The 18,206-nt window shown below is 52.1% G+C and overlaps 1 protein-coding gene across 3 annotated transcripts; it reads right to left on the bottom strand.

Annotated features, from left to right (window-relative positions):
• Nucleotides 1-225: 225 nt before the first annotated feature.
• LOC115657149 (caltractin-like) lies at nucleotides 226-18,142 on the bottom strand. 3 transcript variants are annotated; one of them, XM_030574529.1, is made up of 5 exons: nucleotides 17,998-18,142; nucleotides 14,287-14,445; nucleotides 8,326-8,454; nucleotides 7,604-7,741; nucleotides 226-1,151 (listed from the first exon to the last, which is right to left on the bottom strand). In XM_030574529.1, exons 1-5 carry the CDS (start codon nucleotides 18,052-18,054, stop codon nucleotides 1,065-1,067), a joined length of 570 nt encoding a protein of 189 aa, XP_030430389.1. In that variant the 5' UTR covers nucleotides 18,055-18,142; the 3' UTR covers nucleotides 226-1,064. The 3 variants fall into 3 exon arrangements, with proteins under 3 accessions (XP_030430389.1, XP_030430388.1, XP_030430387.1); XM_030574528.1 differs by lacking the exon at nucleotides 17,998-18,142 and having other exon boundaries at nucleotides 226-748; nucleotides 1,019-1,151; nucleotides 14,287-14,559; XM_030574527.1 differs by lacking the exon at nucleotides 17,998-18,142 and having other exon boundaries at nucleotides 14,287-14,559.
• Nucleotides 18,143-18,206: the final 64 nt, after the last annotated feature.

The following is an 18,206-nucleotide window of genomic DNA, read 5'->3' as shown; positions in this document are numbered from 1 at the left end:
TGGCTGCAGGAGTTAGTTCCACAATGCAGTGGGCTTGGGTACCAAAGTTCATTCACACACCATCAGAATTAACTTTTGAGGGTAATCCCTGTGGGGTTGTGGAGGCAGCAAAGGGCTGAAATTATAAAAGGGAAATATTTAGGTGGAATATCATGCTATGGATGAAGAGTCCAAAGCAGTGGAAAGAACTAATCCATGAAGAGAAAAAGTTATAAACAAGTTTTATTGGGATACAGAAAATAATTAGCGCCAGTGGATAAAACAAATGAAAACAGTGTAAAATCAGGCCAGGGGATAAAATACTGATGACAACTCAGTGTGTACTTCAAGAAGGGTGATGACAGAGTTCACCATCTGCAATGCATCTTCTATACCAATTCACTGCACTAGGACTCTCACATTGCTAAAGTGAAACATCTCAAATTCCCACACTGGGCTAATCAAAATCAACTTAAAAGTCTCAGATACATGCACCTCACTTTCTAGGTGAATGCTACAGACAAATTAGGACCCATTCTGCAGTTGGTTCTGAATGGACAGACTCCTGCAGGAAGATCCTGTGAAGTCAGTGGGTCTCGGCATAGGCACAGGGTCCACCAGCATGGATCTGATTGCAGGATCAGGGCCTAAGTATGTGCCAGGAACAGATTTTGATCGGGTTTCTGGGATCGGTCTCTGGAATTGGCTCCTTCTTAAAAAGTACATTTTGAAAAATGTGTCTGTTATTCCCGAAAGTCCGTTCCCCTGCCTTTTTTGGAAGCAATTAAAAGGGGAATGAAGTTATCACACTTGAACATGAAAACAATCAATAAACAAGTCAATATTTTATCTACACCCAGAATGCTACCTGAGATCATTTAAAAATTCTGCAATGGAATCCAACATTAGGATATAGACAGCTAAAAATCAGTAATTCAGTCTCACTCCAACCAAGATTTTGGAAATTTCTGATAGTGATCCCCCATTTTTTAACCCCAGGAGAATGGAGAGAGGCTGGAGAAAAAACAGATGTACCTACCAACTGTATTTAAAAATGTGAGTAAAAAGAAAAGAGAAACATCTAGCTACATGCTGTTCATCCTTATAATCCGCAGGAACTCCTGTTCATTCACTTCCCCATCTCCATCCACATCTGCTTCATCAATCATTTCCTGCAGGACAATAAGGATTCAGAGACCAGATTAGGCGGGCTTAGAGAAGATGGAATTCACCCGTTCACAGAGTTTCAGCACAAGGTCTATGCAGCACTCAACATAGGGCTTAAATGGGATCTAAGCAGTGCATAGGTCTTGTGCTGGATCTCTACAAAGGGACAAACTACACCCAGAAGAAGCACATGAAAGCAGATTAGGGGAGAGGAATGGAAAGCAAACAGGGTTTTATTCAAGCAGCTTTCACATCCAAAGTATTCAAAGCACTTACCCTATTTCAAGCTATGTATTGGGTAATACAGTGTTGGGGAAGAAGTTCCTAAGGTATTGCAACAGTGTAAATCCAGAGCACTGCAACTCCGCTAAGCCACTGGTGAGGACACAGTAAAGAGTCAGAGTTTAAAACTCTAAGAAGTGGCTGCAACAGTGTATGTGCTACTGAATCCTTTTACATGTTGAACTATGTGCTCACCCAGAAAAGGGCTGTAAATGTCAGATTAAGAAGGAAAAAAAAGATTGCCAGAGGGATTTTTCCTTATCCATTTTGTTATTAAGCACAGATTTCTTGTAATCATTTTATCAGCAAGACTCTGTATGGTCAGAAAATATGCTACCGGTTCTGCTAATGTCCAGGCATGTTGGTCTAAATTCCTGGAGTTTGATCAATTGTAAAATTCCAACTGCTCTGTCTTTACAATGCATTACTGATGTGGGATGATTTTATATAAATACATACAGTTGAGAAGCACTATCATGGTCTAAGTGGTGCATAAAAGGAGAATCGCAAAGCCAAATGAGAGTAGCCATATACTACAAATGAAACAGTGCTCTCATCAGATGAGATGTAACCATAACTGGCCATGATACATCACTTTGCATTGCCCCTTCATTGCATAGGAACTGAAAAAAGTGAATGACCTTTTGGGAAATGGGAGAGTTCCAGGAAACACTCCTAAAGCAAACAGAAAGGTAAGAAAGGGATGTTCCAGTCTTGTCATCTATTGGGGGATGATTATTGCTTATCAGCATTAAGTAACAAATAATTTGCCACAGCAGATCCTCTGTGTGTGAAATCCAATATCCCACCTCCCTCTCTGGCCAATATTTAATGTTTCAGATGAAGGCAGAAATCCCCTCTCCTCACTTGTAACCCACGCACCTCCTGGATGTGGTATTCTGTCCCATTCTAGTGGCACCAAGACCACTTAGGCTTTGTCTACACCAGGCCTGCACAACTCGTAAAGCAGCGAGGGCCACATTACTCCAAAGAAAACAGCTGAGGGCCAAAATCCCCCAGCCCCATGAAAACACACACACCCCCGGCCCAGCGGAAACACTCCGCCCCAGCACCGCCCAGCCCTGCGGAAACAAACCCTCCTTTTCCATGCCGCCCCATCAAAACAGCTGTGGGCCAAAAAGGAAGGTTGGGGGTGGGGAGGTGATACTTGATTTTAAATCAATCAGGGGCTCCCAGCTGAAGAGCTGGCTGGGCGCCCTCAGGGTCAAATTAAAGGGCCCGGAGCTCCGGCGGCTGCAGGAACCCGGAGCTTTGTGGGGCTGGGGCAGGGATTTAAAGGGCCCAGAGCTCCTGCTGCTGAGGGGAGCCCAACCCCTTTAAATCCCAGCCCCAGCACATTTGCTGGTGCCGCCGCCGGGATTCAAAGGGCTCTGGGCTGCCCGTGGTGGTGGGGAGCCCTGAGCCCTTTAAATCTCAGCCGCGGCCGAGAATCTCTGCGGGGAGCCCTGAGCCCTTTGAATCCCGGCCACGGCTGAGATTTAAAGGGCTCTGGGCTCCCCATGGCTGTGGGCAGCCCAGGGCCTTTGAATCCCATCCGCAGCTGGCAGGCAGGCAGCTCAGAGCCTTTTGAATCCTGGCCGTGGCTGGGATTTAAAGAGCTCTGGGCTCCCAGCCGCTGCGGGCAGCTCAGAGCTTTTTGAATCCGGGCCGCGGCTGAGATTTAAAGAGGTCTGAGCTCCCCGCAGCTGCAGGCAGCCCAGAGCCCTATGAATCCCGGCCGCGGCTGAGATTTAAATGGCTCTGAGCTCCCCGCCGCTGCGGGCAGCCCAGAACCTTTTGAATCCTGGCTGCGGCTGAGATATAAAGGGCTTTGGGCTCCCCACCCCTGCGGGCAGTCCAGAGCCTTTTGAATCCCGCTGCGGCTGAGATTTAAATGGCTCTGGACTCCCCACCGCTGCAGGCAGCTCAGAGCCTTTTGAATCCCGGCCGTGGCTGAGATTTAAAGAGCTCTGGGCTCCCTGCCGCTGCGGGCAGCTCAGAGCCTTTTGAATCCTGCCGCGGGCCGCACAGTGAGCCTCTGCGGCCGTATGTTGTGCAGGCCTGGTCTACACTACACAGCTTTTAGCTAAAATTCGTACAGTTTCGCCGCTGTTTGTCGGCTCTCCTGCCAACAAAAAACTTCCACCCTCAAGGAGCAGTATTTGCGTTGGCAGCAGGAGAGTGCTCCTGCAGACAATGTGTTGTTCACACTTGCACTTGTCATGGTAAAACTTTTGTCGTTCAATTGTCATTGTAGACATAACTAGAGAGAGAGAGAGGGAGATTAAGGCAGGGGTGTGCAAACTTTTGGGTCCGAAGGCCACATCTGGGTATAGAAATTGTATGGTGGGCCACGAACGCTCAAGATATTGGGGTTGGAGTGTGGGAGAGGATGAGGGCTCTGGCTGGGCATGCAGGCTCCAGGGTGGGGCCAGAAATGAAGAGTTCGGGTGCAGGAGGGGGCTGGGGCGGAGGAGGAATGTGGAGCTGAAGGCTCTGGTTGCGGTTGCAGGGCTGAGGATGTGGGGTTTGGGGTGTAGGAGGGTGCTCAGAGCTGGGACTGAGGGGTTTGGAGGGTGGGAAGGAGATCAGGGCTGAGGCAAAGGGTTGGTGCACCAGGGGCGGGAAAAACAAGGGCTCTGGCTGGGGGTCCAGGCTCTGCGGTGGGGCTGGAGATGAAGGTTTTGGGATGCAGAAGGGTGCTCAGGCTGGGATCGAAGGGTTTGGAGAGCAGGAGGGGGATTGAGGCTGGGGCAAGGGGTTGGGGTGCGAGGGGGGGATGGCTCAGGGATGCAGGCTAAGGGTGGTGCTTATCTCAAGCAGCTCCCTGAAGCAGTGGCATGTCCCCCCTCCGGCTCCTATGCGGAGGCACGGCCAGGCAGCTCTGCTGCACACTGCCCTGTCCGCAGTCTCTGCCCCTCCAGTTCCCATTGGCCATGGTTCCCGGTCCATGGGAGCTATGGGAACAGCACTTGGGGCAGGGGCAGTGTGCAGAGTAGAGCCCCCTGGCTGCCCTACGTTTAGGAGCTGGAGAGGGAATGCATGTCCCTGCTTCTGGGAGCCGCACGTAGCAACCCTCAACCCTGCTCCCCAGCTGGAGCACTGGCAAGTCCCAGACCTCATTCCCCAGTGGAAGCTTGAGGGCTGGATTAAAACGGCTGGTGGGCTGGATGCAGCCCACGGGCCATAGTTTGCCCACCACTGGATTAATGAGTCTTAGGGCGACCAGACAGCAAGTGTGAAAAATCGGGATGGGGGTTGGGGGTAATAGGAGCCAATATAAGAAAAAGACCCAGAAATCGGGACTATCCCTATAAAATCAGGACATCTGGTCACCCTAATGAGTCTGCTCTACAGCCTTAGCTAATAGCCACATGGCTTTTAGCTCATGCGGTAGAGTAGGGGTCTCAAACTCAGTTTATCTTAGGGCCAGTGCCAGTCCTCAAATACTCCCAGCAGGCCAATAATGTCACTAAAGATGGTGCTCACACCACCTCCCAGCCCATTTCCCAACATTTTCCCTCACTCCCTTGGCTTCATATTGCCCTGGCTGACTCTGCCCAGTAACTAGTGATGCTGCCTCCATGGCTGACTCTGCCCAGCAACTAATGATGATATCTCTGCCCCATCCCTCACCCAATGGACGCTGCGGGGGGGGGGGTGCCTACAGCAGACAGGCAGCTGCCTGGCTACATGGGTCTCTCTCCTTTGTTTCTCTGCCAGCAACAGCAGGAATAGGGAATTGCTTGCAGGGAGCGGAACTGCCCGAGGTGAATGACGTGTTGCCTAGTGCAACCCCTGGGAGGGTCCCAGGAGCAGCAGGCTGGAGCAACGTTGGGGGGAAGGGCATGTGAATCTGTCCTGCCCACTCCCCTCCCGCACCGTGCCAGCAGCCATGAGGGCCAAATGAAAGAACTTTTTAAAAAGTTTACGCAGGTCGCAGTGGGGAGGTTCTTGGGTCACAGATGGCCCGCATAAGGGCCAGCTCTAGGTTTTTTGCCACCCCAATCAAAATATGTTGGCTGCCCCCCACCCTAGCCCTGGGCTGTCACCCCCCACCACCACCACCAGTGCCCTCCCCCACCCGCACCCCCTGCTGCGGGCTCTCTCTTCCTCCCTCCACTCACACTCCCTGCTGTCCCACTGCTGGGCTCTCCCCGCCCCAGCCCTGGGCTCCCCCCTACCAGTGTTAACTCCGCCCACTCCCCCCTCGTCTCCAGCGCGATCCAGCACTGGAAGCGTTGAGGTAAGCGGCGGGGCTCCTGGGCTGCACCTCAGCCCAGGGTTCCTCCAGCCAGGGCTCCCACTTCCAGGACTGGCCGGGACCTGGGAGGGCAGAGCTGGGGGACCGCCCCGGCAGGGGGCTGAGGAGCCAGGGCAGGGTAGCCCCAGAGGAAGCGGAGCCCCGGAGAGCGGGACACGGGCCCTGCACAGCAGCACCCTGTCCTCAATGGCCCCACTGCTGCTGCTGCTTCTGACCAACCTGCTGCAGTCCCTGGGAAGCTCGGGCCGCTTCGCCCAGCCCCAGCTGCAGCACTGGGGGGCAGCTGCCCTGCGGCACCTGTAGGCAGCTCCATGTGCCTTGCAGGGTGGCCCTCAGCCCGAGTGTCCCTGCTCGGAGCCTACCCAGCCCAGCCCCAGGGTGCAGGCACTGCTCCCCCAGGGCACGAACAGCAGTGGCCCCAGGGCCCGCCCCCCCCACGCATGACACACTGCTGCTGCTGCCGCTGCCAGGGCCATGTGTAGGCTTTTGCCACCCAAAGCAAAAAAAAAAAAAAAAAGTCCGGAATGCTGCCCCTGAAAATGTGCTGCCCCAAGCACATGCTTGGTTTGCTGGTGCCTAGAGCCAGCCCTGGCCTGTGGGCCAGGACTTTGAGACCCCTGCAGTAGAGGCTCATGCACTATGCTTCAGAGGCCCCTGGTTCGATCCCATCTGACAACCGGGGTCTGTCGGTGTTATAAGTGGGGGCTCGTCTGGGATTTGAACTGGGAAGTCTCTGAAGCTCAGGACATGCTTCCTCAATTAGTAGAAGTATGTAACCCACACACCTCGTGGGTGTGGTGTTCTGTCCCATCTAGTGGCACTGAGACGACTTAGAGCAGTGGTCACCAACCCGTCGATCAGATTGACTGGTCGATCCTGGGGACTCTCCCAGTCAATCGCAATCTCTGGTGGTGTAGCAGGGCTGCTGTTAAGGCAGGCTGCCTGCCTGCCTCAGCCCCACGCTGCTCCTGGAAGTGGCCAGTATGCCCCCACAGCCCCGGGGGGTGGGGTGTGACAGGGGTCCCTGCGTGCTGCTATTCCTACCCTGCAAGCACCACCACCACAGCTCCCATTGGCTGCGTATGGGGAACTGTGACCAATGGGAGCTTTAGGGGTGGTGCCTGCAGAGAGGGGCAGCATGCAGAGCCACATGACCCTCCTCCCAGGGGCTGCAGAGGCGTGTTGGCCCCTTCCAGGAGCAGTGTGTGACCAGGGCAGGCAGGGAGCCTGCCTTAGCCTCACTGTGACGCCGACTGGGAGCCGCTCGTGGTAAGTGCCATCCGGTGGGAGGCCACATCCCAATCTTCAGCCCTGACCCCGCTACCAGAGCCTGCACTCCCTCCTGCACTCCCAACACCCTCCTGCACCCCAGTCCCCAGCCCTGACCCCCCTCCCAGAGCACCCCAACCCCCCTGCCAAATCTCAATCCCCTGCCCCAGCCCAGTGAAAGTGAGAGAGAGTCGGGGAGAGCGAGCAATGGAGAGAGGGGGATATGGAATGAGTGGGACAGGGCTTGGGGGAAGGGACAGGGCTTCAGGGAAGGGGGGGATAGATCCTGGGTTGCCCTTAAATTCAAAAAGTGATCTTTGGCATAAAAAGGTTGGAGACCACTGACTTAGAGAGTGAGAGATTAATGAGTCTGCTCTACAGTCTTAGCTAATAGCCATATAGCTTTTAGCTCACTCGGAAAGGCTCCTACACTAAGCTCCAGAGGCCACAGGTTTGATCCTGCCCACCAATGACCGTGGTTTGTCAGCATTACACACCTACAAATTAGTAACAAGAACGTGCAACTAGGAAGGTAAAATGTTTCAGAACATTGCACAGTTCCTCTAACAGTTAAATTAATCTTCCATGAAACAAAGACTCATGTCAACATTGTGCAGAGACAAAGAGATGTAGATTACAAACCTGCAGCTCCTCATCTGTGAGGTTTTCCCCAATCTCACTGGCCACACGTTTGAGATTTTGGAAAGAGATTTTGCCAGTTCCATTGTCATCAAAGAGCTTGAAGGCTTTCAGAATGTCCTCTCTGGATTCTGGCTCAGACTTAACAAAAAAGCGCAGAACAATGATATGCAAAGTGAAGGTGATCCACCAGAATTCTAACATCCCTTCTCATGCACATTATTAAGAATCTAAGCTAAGAGGATATCTTGGATGGCACCTGGCCACTGCAGAGTTCACTTGTTGCCACTATTTTACATTTGTCATTCTCTTTTATTATTTAAGGAAAAGCCATGAACAAAGTTGCAAGAAGAGTCTGAGAGACCAGGACTGGACTATCCTAGTAGTGGTCCAAATTCAGACTGAGGTGGATTAGATCTACTCAGGGAAAAGGCAGGTGTCAGAGATGGCACAACAGGTAGGCTGAAGTATTTCAGTGGGTCTTACATAAGGATTCTCTATGGATGTTAAATTGTTCCTGTTTGTTCATCACTTGTTTGCTCATGATTGTCTTTAGCAGCCAACCTGGCTTCCCCTCTCTCTCTCTTTCTAATATTATTGAATTCTAGTTAGTATTTTGAATTGGAAATACTGGACTCTCTTAGGTCCTAAGTGCTCTAAATTCCCATCAAGGCCCTTCATATTAAGGATGCCCAGGACTTTTGTGGCTAACCCGATTCACATACCATTTTCTGAGTCATTGCATACAAAAAGGAATCGAAGTTGATCTTCCCTGACCCTTCCTTATCAACTTCTGATATAATCTTCTTCATCTCTTCTTTCTTGGGTTCATACCCAAGGGCCCTTATAGACACCTGCAAACATGGAAAACATGGAAAATAGGCTGGCAATGCAAACAGAAGCGAAGAGTGGGAGACAATTGAAACCACGTTGCACGCTATGAAAAAAAATGGGGATGGTGCTACTGCAAGTCAAATAATAAACGCTAGCAAGGCAACGGACCTGACACAAGAGGTGTCCCAGATGGCCTGCGCTGCATGTGGAGCAGTTATTCCAGACTAGACCCTGATGTCTTTGACCTTATACATTTGCTTTTTGGCATTCAGAGTTAAAGCATCCAGTTTACAATACCAATGAATGATACTATACTACACCAAGCCCTGAGTCTCTCTGCCAATTTTTGAAATTTCACAGTACTCCCGCCCAACCCCTACCCCAGTTTAAAATGCTTTTCTCTCCTTTGCTTCTGTGTGACAGTCCCAGATACACACAGGGGAAACTGATTTACCAAACAGAGAAAACAGTGAAACTGACTATTCCCAAATTGTTGTCAGAAGCACTATGTAAACAAATTGGGGGGTGGAGAGGGTGGGAACAGAAGAAAATGTTTTTCCTTCTCTAATCTGTTCAATTACACTCACCTTAGGTGATTTATATAACAGAAGTAGGTCTCACATTTTCAGACAGAAATGTGACTTTTAAGCGGCCAGTGTCCTTTAAATAGTGTATGAAAGAGAGACAGAATTTAGTGCTGGTGAAACATGCCAGATCAACAGCCCTGAAGGCTGAATCTGTTTATCTGGAACATAGAAACAGATACAGAATAGACTGCATCAATGCAGACTTCTGCGATCCTGCCTTTCCAATGTGCCTCAAACTTTCCTTGGAGGGATACCGCTAAGAGGTCTGAGCATGTTCAGTCTGCAAGGTCCATTTAAACTGGCACCTCTGCTGAGATGCTGACAAGATCAATTAATGCCACTTATGGTGTGGTTTTCTATTGTGATTGGGATACCAGGACTGAGACTCTACACAATTTATTTCACTCTACAAAATTTATGCCATCAAATGGCAATGCCTTTCAGTCACTATTGCCTTGGGTTGGATTTGAACCAGCAATCTGGAAGTGAAAAGCACTTCATCCCATTCCCAGGCCTTTGAAGCATCTAATCCCCTCAAACACCTACCAATTATAGATGGTTAGGGAAAATTTATTTCACCACTACAGGTTATATACACAGATGAAGAAAAATAATGTGTGTTTCATTTTTACTGCAGTATTACTCCTTAGTTGTAAAGAATCACATAAAGTATATTATGCATCAGTACCTGGTTTCTGGGAACCTCAGAATAAAGTTGGGGATTGGTCCTGCTTTGAGCGGGGGTTGGACTAGATGACCTCCTGAGGTCCCTTCCAACCCTGATATTCTATGATTCTAAGAAAGTTCCTGCTGTATAGACTATATTATCTTGGTGCAGCAAATGTGAATGCGAAAGAAGAGACCTTTAATTTGGATATGAAACAAAGTGGTTTGCATGACAGTGGAAGGAGATTTCTTAGGGTATGTCTACACTACGAAATTAGGTCGAATTTATAGAAGTCGATTTTTAGGAAGCAATCAGTCGATTGTGCATGTCCCCACTAAGCGCATTAAGTCGGCGGAGTGTATCCACAGTACCATGGCTAGCGTCGACTTTCAGAGCGTTGCACTGTGGGTAGCTATCCCACAGTTCCCGCAGTCCACTGGAATTCTGGGTTGAGCTCCCAATGCCTGATGGAGAAAAAACGTAGTGGGTGGTTTGGAGTACATGTCATCAGTCGCCCTTCCCTCCGTGAAAGCAAAGGCAGACAATCGTTTTGTGCCTTTTTTCCATGCAAACGCCACACTGCTTTCAGCAGACAGTGCAGTAGGATTGCTAAGAGTCGTCATCCAACCACTGCTTCTGCTGCAGCTCTGCTCTCCTGGTGCCATGAATCGACCCTGCAGATTCTCTCATTGTTCTTTATAAATATCTATTCTCATGGCATCCCGTCATCATCCACCACTTCCACTGCAACTCTGCTCTCCTGCTCATGTCTCCATAGCGAATTTCCATGTTGTCTGTCATGGGCTCCCGGGAACGTGTGTTCTTCCTCGAGAAATGTGTGCGGTGCTAACTGTCGTCCTCCACCACTTCCACTGCAACTCTGCCCTCCTGCTTTCCTGGTGCCATGAATCCACCTCACAGGTCCTCTCATCATTTGGTATAAATATCTATTCTCGTGGCATCCATTGCCATCCACCACTTCTGCTGCAACTCTGCTCTCCTGCTCTCCCTCAGACGCCATACCATGGCAAGCATGGATCCCACTCAGCTCCCTGCTGCTGTTGTGATGAGGACATGGACACAGACTTCTCTCAAAGCACAGGCCCTGGCAATTTGGACATCATGGTGGTAATGGAGCAGGTTCATGCCGTGGAACGCCGATTCTGGGCCTGGGAACCAAGCACAGACTGGTGGGACTGCATAGTGTTGCGTGTCTGGGATGATTCCTTTCGAATGCGTAAGGGTACTTTCATGGAATTTTGTGACTTGCTTTCCCCTGCAAGCACAAGAATACCAAGATGAGAGCAGCCCTCACAGTTCACAAGCGAGTGGCAATAGCCCTCTGGAAGCTTGCAATGCCAGACAGCCACTAGTCAGTCAGGAATCAATTTGGAGTGGGCAAATCTACTGTGGGGGCTGCTGTGATCCAAATAGCCAACACAATCATTGAGCTGCTGCTATCAAGGGTAGTGACTCTGGGAAATGTGCAGCTCATAGTGGATTGCTTTGCTGCAATGGGATTCCCTAACTGTGGTGCGGTGATAGACAGAACGCATATGCCAATCTTGGGACCAGACCACCTTGGCAGCCAGTATTTAAATGGCAAGGAATACTTTTCAATGGTACTGCAAGCACTGGTGGATCACAAGGGACATTTCACCGACATCAACGTGGGATGGCCAGGAAAGGTACATGATACTCACATCTTCAGGAACTCTGGTCTGTTTGAACAGCTGCAAGAAGGGACTTACTTCCCAGACCAGAAGATTACTGTTGGGGATGTTGAAATGCCTATAGTTATCCTCGGGGACCCAGCCTACTCCTTAATGCTATGGCTTATGAGGCACCCTGGACAGTAGTAAGGAGCAGTTCAACTATAGGCTGAGCAAGTGCAGAATGGTGGTAGAATGTGCATTTGGACGTTTAAAAGCGCACTGGTGCAGTTTACTGACTTGCTTAGACCTCAGCAAAACCAATATTTCAATTGTTATTGCTGCTTGCTGTGTGCTCCACAATATCTGTGAGAGTAAGGGTGAGACGTTTATGGTGGGATGGGAGGTTGAGGCAAATTGCCTGGCCGCTGATTATGCGCAGCCAGACACCAGGGCGATTAGAAGAGCACAGCAGGACACGCTGCGCATCAGAGAAGCTTTGAAAACCAGTTTCATGACTGGACAGACTACAGTGTGACAGTTCTGTTTGTTTCTCCTTGATGAAAATCCATCCCCTTGATTCACTCTACTTCCCTGTAAGCCAACTGCCGTCCTCACTTCGATCAACACTTGCAGAGGCAATAAAGTCATTAGTGTTTCAAAATCATGCATTCTTTATTAATTCATCAGACAAATAGGGGGATAACTGCCAAGGTAGCCCAGGAGGGGTGGGGGAAGAGGGAAGCACCAGGCGGGGTGGTGGATGAGGGGAGGAGGGAAGGACAAGGCCACACTTCAAAACGTATTGAATGCCAGCCTTCTGTTGTTTGGGCAGTCCTCTGGGGTGGAGTGATTGAGTGCTCGGTGTGCCCCCCCTCCACGTTCTTTGGCATCTGGTTTTGGAGGCTATGGAACATGGGGAGGAGAGTGGGCAGTTACACAGGGGCAGCAGTGGTAGTCTTTCCTCCTGCTGCCTTTCCTGAAGTTCCACCAGACACCAGAACACATCAGTTTGATCCCCCAGTAGCCTCAGCATTGCATCCTGCCTCTGCTCATCTTGCTCCCACCACTTCTCTTCTTGCTCCTGCCACCTCTCATCTCGTGGATCCCTCCTGTCCTCGTGTTCATTTTCTGCTTTCCTGGACTCTGAAATTGTTTGCCTCCACACATTCTGTGGAGTACTTTCAGTGCAGGAGAACTGCATGAGCTCAGAGAACATTTCATCATGAGTGCTTTATTTCACCTTCTTATCTGCGCTAGCCTCTGGGACGGAGATGATAGGGGCAGCGTTGAAACATTTGCAGCTGCGTGAGGAAAAAAGGGAGAGTAGTATTTAAAAAGATACATTTTAGAGAACAATGGGTAGACTCTTTCACGGTGAACCAAGCTGTTAACATTACATAGCACAAGTGCTTTGGGTACAAGGTCACATTTTGCCTCTTATATTGAGGGCCTGACGGTTTGGTGTGAGAGATCACACACGCAGGGCCAGGCAACAGAATTTGGCTTGCAGGCAGCCATGGTAAGTCACAGTCCTTCAGCTTATTCAACCTTCATAACATGTGGGAATACTTTCAAACAGCAGCGGCCTCCTTTCCCATACCAAGTACCCGTCAGGTTGGCCATTTAAAAGGAGGGGCTGTACTGGCCACGAATGCATCCCAAGTCTTCAGGGCAAATTAATCATTAAACACGCTTGCTTTTAAACCATGCATTATATTTACAAAGGTACACTCACCAGAGATGCCTTCTCCGGCTTCATAGTCCGTGAGCTTGGATTGGGAGAGTATAGTCTCCAAGGTGATAAACAGTTCCTGGCTGCTGGGGAGAATGGTTTCTCTGCTTGCGTGCTGTGCACTATCCTCATCCTCCTCCACCTCTTCATCTTCCTCGTCCCCAAAATCCTCATCCCTGTTGTGTGAGATTCCCCCCTTGCAGGTGTCCATGGACAGGGGTAGGGCCCCTCCTAGAATTGCGTGCATCTCATCATAGAAGCGGCATGTCTGTGGCTCTGACCCGGAGCAGCCGTTTGCCTCTTTGGTAGGCTTGCCTGAGCTCCTTAATTTTCACGTGGCACTGCTGCGGGTCGCTGTTATAGCCTCTGTCCATCATGCCCTTAGAGATTTTTTCAAATATTTTGGCATTTTGTCTTTTGGAATGGAGTTTTGATAGCACGGCTTCATCTCCCCAAACAGCGATCAGATCCAGTATCTCCCGTTTGGTCCATGCTGGAGCTCTTTTGCAATTCTGGGACTGCATGGTCACCTATGCTGATGAGCTCTGCGTGGTCACCTGTGCTGATCAGCTTGCCACGCTAGTCAAATAGGAAATGAAATTCAAAAGTTCCCAGGGCTTTTCCTGTCTACCTGGCCAGTGCATCTGAGTTGAGAGTGCTGTCCAGGGTGGTCACATTGGAGCACTCTAAGATAGCTCCCGGAGGCCAGTACCGTCAAATTGCATCCACACTACTGCAAATTCTACCCAGCAATGTCGATTTCAGTGCTAATCCCCTCATCAGAGAGGAGTACAGAAATGGATTTTAAAGAGCCCTTTAAGTCAACAAAAATGGCTTCGTCATGTGGACGGGTCCAGGGTTAAATCAATCTAATGCTGCTAAATTCAACCTAAACTCGTAGTGTAGACCAGGGCTTAGACTCTAATCCACAACCTCAAAACTGAGTTTCTGGATCCATGTCCATGATTTGTCTGGTGAGCTATTCCCCAAAGAGTGATGTTGGAGAAGAAAGGGGCAGCCGGCAGAGGAGCCAGTAGCAGTCAGGTGAGAAGAATGGAGCTGGAGGAAACCCTCTAGTACCCAAGCCTCTGAGTTTTCTAGAACACACAAGTTTTTAGCATTGAAAGCTACAGCACTAGATCTGTTTTACCATCTGCTGGTCTAGGCCTTTTTGCAACAAGCACACATTGTATTTGTGATTTCTTGCTTGCCTTCAAGTCTTTCACATCGACAGTACCAGTGCCATCGGTATCAAGCAAATCAAAGGCCTCTCGCAACTGCTGTTTCTGTTCTTCAGTGAGCACCAACTTGGGTGCCACCTTCTTCTTCCGGGTCGCTGCCCCTTCCATCACTTTCTTGGGGCTGGAAGCCTTGGAAACATTAGTAGAACAAGAGACCACGTGAATGACTAGCATAAGGGACCCAGCCTGCCTGCTGCACCCTGTCTCACAAAGGACACCTCCCACAGTATGTCTACACTGCATTACCCGAGCTTGTGGACTCAGTGTTTCCAAGCCCACACTTGAGCATCCACACTGCACTGTAAACTGGGCTTAGAATTACTGGACATGGGTCTCACAGCCATGCTAATGCATCCATACTGCACTATGCAGACCTTATTACTCAGATCTGCCTCTTGAGTTGCATCCACTCTGCAAAATGGCAAGGCTTGGACCCAAGTGTCAGGGAGACTTTCGCCCTGACCTACCCCCACTAGCAGGACCTAGGACCCAGGCCTAGACTGCTCACTTCTTCTCAGCGTATGCACAACATGCCTCAGGTGGCACGTGACCAGGATTCACCGAATTTGGTCCACTGATTGGATCATTAGCTTCACTCCAGTTTAGGCTGGGTACTGATGGGGAGCACGAGGTGGATGCTGATCCAGGCTCCCCAGAGCACTCACTGACTACAGTGACCATACATCCTGTTTTGGCTAGCACAGTCCCCTTTTTAAGCCCTGTCCCAGGCATCCTGATTTTTTTTGGCAAAACTGGGCATTTGTCCCGTTTGCTCTTGCCAAGTGATGATCAGTTGGAAAGAGCGAACAGGACAAATGCCAATTTTTGCCCCCCTACTGAGGTGTGGAAAAACATTCAGGGGAGAAGTGAGCGGCAACGCCAGCCCGGCACAGTGGAGCTTGAGTGAGCAGCGATGACAGACATCTCAGGCCAGCCCCACATGGGTGCATGGGAACCCCCTAAGGCCAGCCCGGAGGGGGACAATCCTAAATACCACATAGTGTCTTGATTTCCCTTTAGGAAATATAGTCACCTTCATCCTATGACTGACCCAAGTCAGACCGATGTGTGTGTGGAGAGCAGGGGGCTAGGGCTCCAACCAGTACCAGATTTACCATGGCACCACTGGCACCATGGCGCTGGGCCCACAGTCCAAAGGGGCTCTGGCCTGGGCTGCTCTTCTCACCCTCCCCCCCCACACTTCTCCTGTGGGGGCAGAAGCTTGATGCTGCCTGCTCCTGCTCCAGCAGGGCAGGCTCTGCCGGCAGCCAAGCTCCTCCCCCACCTCTTCCCCGGAGGGTGCTCCCCTCCCCCTTTCCCTGCCATGGATCAGCTGTTTGCCAGAAGGAGGGAGGGGGAAGAATGGAGCCTCAGCACCCTTGCTGCTCCCGGGAGGAGAAGGGGTGGGGGAAGGGCCTTCGGGAAGGGGCTGGAATCAGGGCATACCTCCTTCAGCCCCCTGCCGTGAGCACCCCCATTACCCCAGCCCACTGTCCACCCTGACTCCTGCATGCCCAACACATACCCCTAGCCCCTGCACCTCCCTCACACAATCCCAGCCCCCTGCCCTGTCCCCCATGCCATTCACACACACCCAGCCCCCTGCTCTGACCCCTGCACCCCCTCACACGTCCCCAGCCCTGACCTGACCCCTGAATCCCTCCACACACCTCCCCCGCCCCCTGCCCTGACTCCTGCACCCCCTCACACCTCCCCAGCCCTGACTCCTACACCCCCCACATCCCCATCCCCACCCTGAGAACTAAACAGGAGCTCCTGCACACACACACACCTTTTCCACCTGCACCCCTCGCACCAAACGGAGCTGCCCCAGGTAAGCGCTCCACACCCCAACCTCCTGCCCCAACCCTGAGCCCCTTACCTCACCCTAGCTCCTGGCCAGACCCCACACCCCAACTTATTTTGCATTTTTTTAATAAAGCACTCTTATCCAAAGCGCTTTACAGTAGTAGTATTTGGAAAGATCATTAAGTGGTCTGTCGAGACCCTCCATGATTTTCAAGTGGTCTGTGGAAAAATAAGTTAAACTCAAGAACAATCAAGGTACCTCACTTTATTTTCATTTACTTGCTATTACTTATAGGAGGAGGAAAAAGAAAAAAAGGAAGAAAAAACAGGGGCCAGGGAAGATGAGGGAATGTTCTTTTTCTCCTTCCACTAGGGTTGCGAACTTTCCAATGGCACAAAACTGAACACTGCTGCCCGACTCCCAGACCTGCCCCTGCCCCTGCCCTTCCCCAAGACCCCACCCTGCTCGCTCCATCCCCCTCCCTCCGTCGCTCACTCTCCACCACCCCCATTCACTTTCACCAGGCTGGGGCCAGAGGTTGGGGCGTGGGAGGTATGAGCTCTGGGTTCGGGATGTGGGCTTTGGGTGGGGCCAGAAATTAGGGGTTCAGGCTGCAGGAGAGGGCTCCAGGTTGGGTGGGATTGGGGTGTGGGAGGAGGTGAGGGCTCTGGCTGGGGGTGCAGGCTCTAGGGTGGGGCTGAGAGGTTTGGGGTGCAGGAGAGGGCTCTGGGTTGATGTAGGGGCTGGGGAGGGGGTACGGGCTCCAGCGGGGGGTATGGGCTATGAATTGGGAATGGGGATGAGGGATTTGGGGTGGAGGAGACTCAGGGCTGGGACAGGGGGTTAGGGTGCCAAGTCCCAGTGGCACTTATCACAGCTCCCAGGAAATGGCCACAAGGTCCCTGAAGCCCCTAGGCACATGGGTGGCCTTGTAGGTTCCGCGCGCTGCCCTCGCACCTGCAGACACCGTCCCCACAGCTCCCATTGGTCATGGTTCCTGGCCAATGGAAGCTGTGGAGCCAGCACTAAGGGTGGGGGCAGCGTGCGGAGCCTTCCTGGCCACCAGGGTGGCTTTAGGACATGCGAGGCCTGATTCGAAAGAGCTGCCACCGAAATGCTGCCAAAGACGGCAGCAATTCGGTGGCAGCTCAATCAGTTGCCGCTGTTTCCTGCGGCACTTTGGCGGAGAGTGCGGGGCCCGATTTCCGGGAAATCACCCTAAAGCCAGCCCTGCCCTGCTGGCCACCCGCGTGTCTAGGGGCCGCACAGACCTGGCAGCCACTTCTGGGAGTCACACGGAGCTAAAGCAGACTCCCTGCCTGCCCTAGCCCCGGGCTCCCATTGCAGCACCGACTGGACTTTTAACGGCCAAGATCCCTTTACGACCAGGTGTTCCGGTCAAAAACTGGACACCTGGCACCCCTATCTTCCGCTGCGGCCTGGCTCGGGGAGCTCCTCCTCTCCACCACGGCCCCGCTTCCGCAGGCTACGGGCAGCGCAGCAGGGAGGAGCAAGTGGGGATGGGGCCACGGGGGAAGGGGCGGGAAAGGGTGGGGCTGTGGGTGGAACAGGGGCAGGGCCATGAGGGAAGGGGCGGAACAGGGCGGGCAGAATGGGACGGGCTGTGAGGGAAGGGGTTGAACAGGGCAAGGCTGTGGGTGGAATGGGGCGGGGCCGTGGGGGGAAGGGTGGAATAGGGCGGAGCGGGGGGAGGGGAGCACGGGGCCAGCGTTACGTCGCGTTGCTCCCCAGACTTGCTCCGGCCCAGGGCCCCAGGAGACCTTACTCCGCCTCAGGACACGCTCACCGAGCCGTGTGGACGCGGACCAGGGACCGGGGAGAGGGTCCCGTATCTCCCCAGCGCTACTCACCATCCCGCCCGCTCGCGGCAGGCGCAGCAGGCCGACAACAATCCCACCGCACCCCATTGGCTAATCCGGTCCCTGCCGGTACTATGGCAACGGGAGGCGGAGCCCCCTCTGCGTAGCGATTTGCTGACGCACGGAGTGGGCGGGGCGCCTGAAGCAGCGCTGAGTGGCCGAAGCTGCGGTGACGCACCCTAGGGAAGCCCTTGGGGTTC

This window comes from Gopherus evgoodei, chromosome 9, assembly GCF_007399415.2.
Source record: "Gopherus evgoodei ecotype Sinaloan lineage chromosome 9, rGopEvg1_v1.p, whole genome shotgun sequence".
In the NCBI taxonomy this organism is placed as follows: domain Eukaryota; kingdom Metazoa; phylum Chordata; order Testudines; family Testudinidae; genus Gopherus; species Gopherus evgoodei.
This window is presented reverse-complemented; position numbering and strand designations above follow the sequence as displayed.

Excerpts from the sequence above, each read along its gene's own strand:
- LOC115657149 (XM_030574527.1), bottom strand. The coding sequence starts at position 14,559 with ATGCAGTGTAGACATACTGTGGGAGGTGTCCTTTGTGAGACAGGGTGC. Across the intron at positions 8,455-14,286 it reads TCGATGTGAAAGACTTGAAG|GTGTCTATAAGGGCCCTTGG; the intron begins GCAAGCAAGAAA and ends CCATGTTTGCAG. Across the intron at positions 1,152-7,603 it reads TCACAGATGAGGAGCTGCAG|GAAATGATTGATGAAGCAGA; the intron begins GTTTGTAATCTA and ends ATTGTCCTGCAG.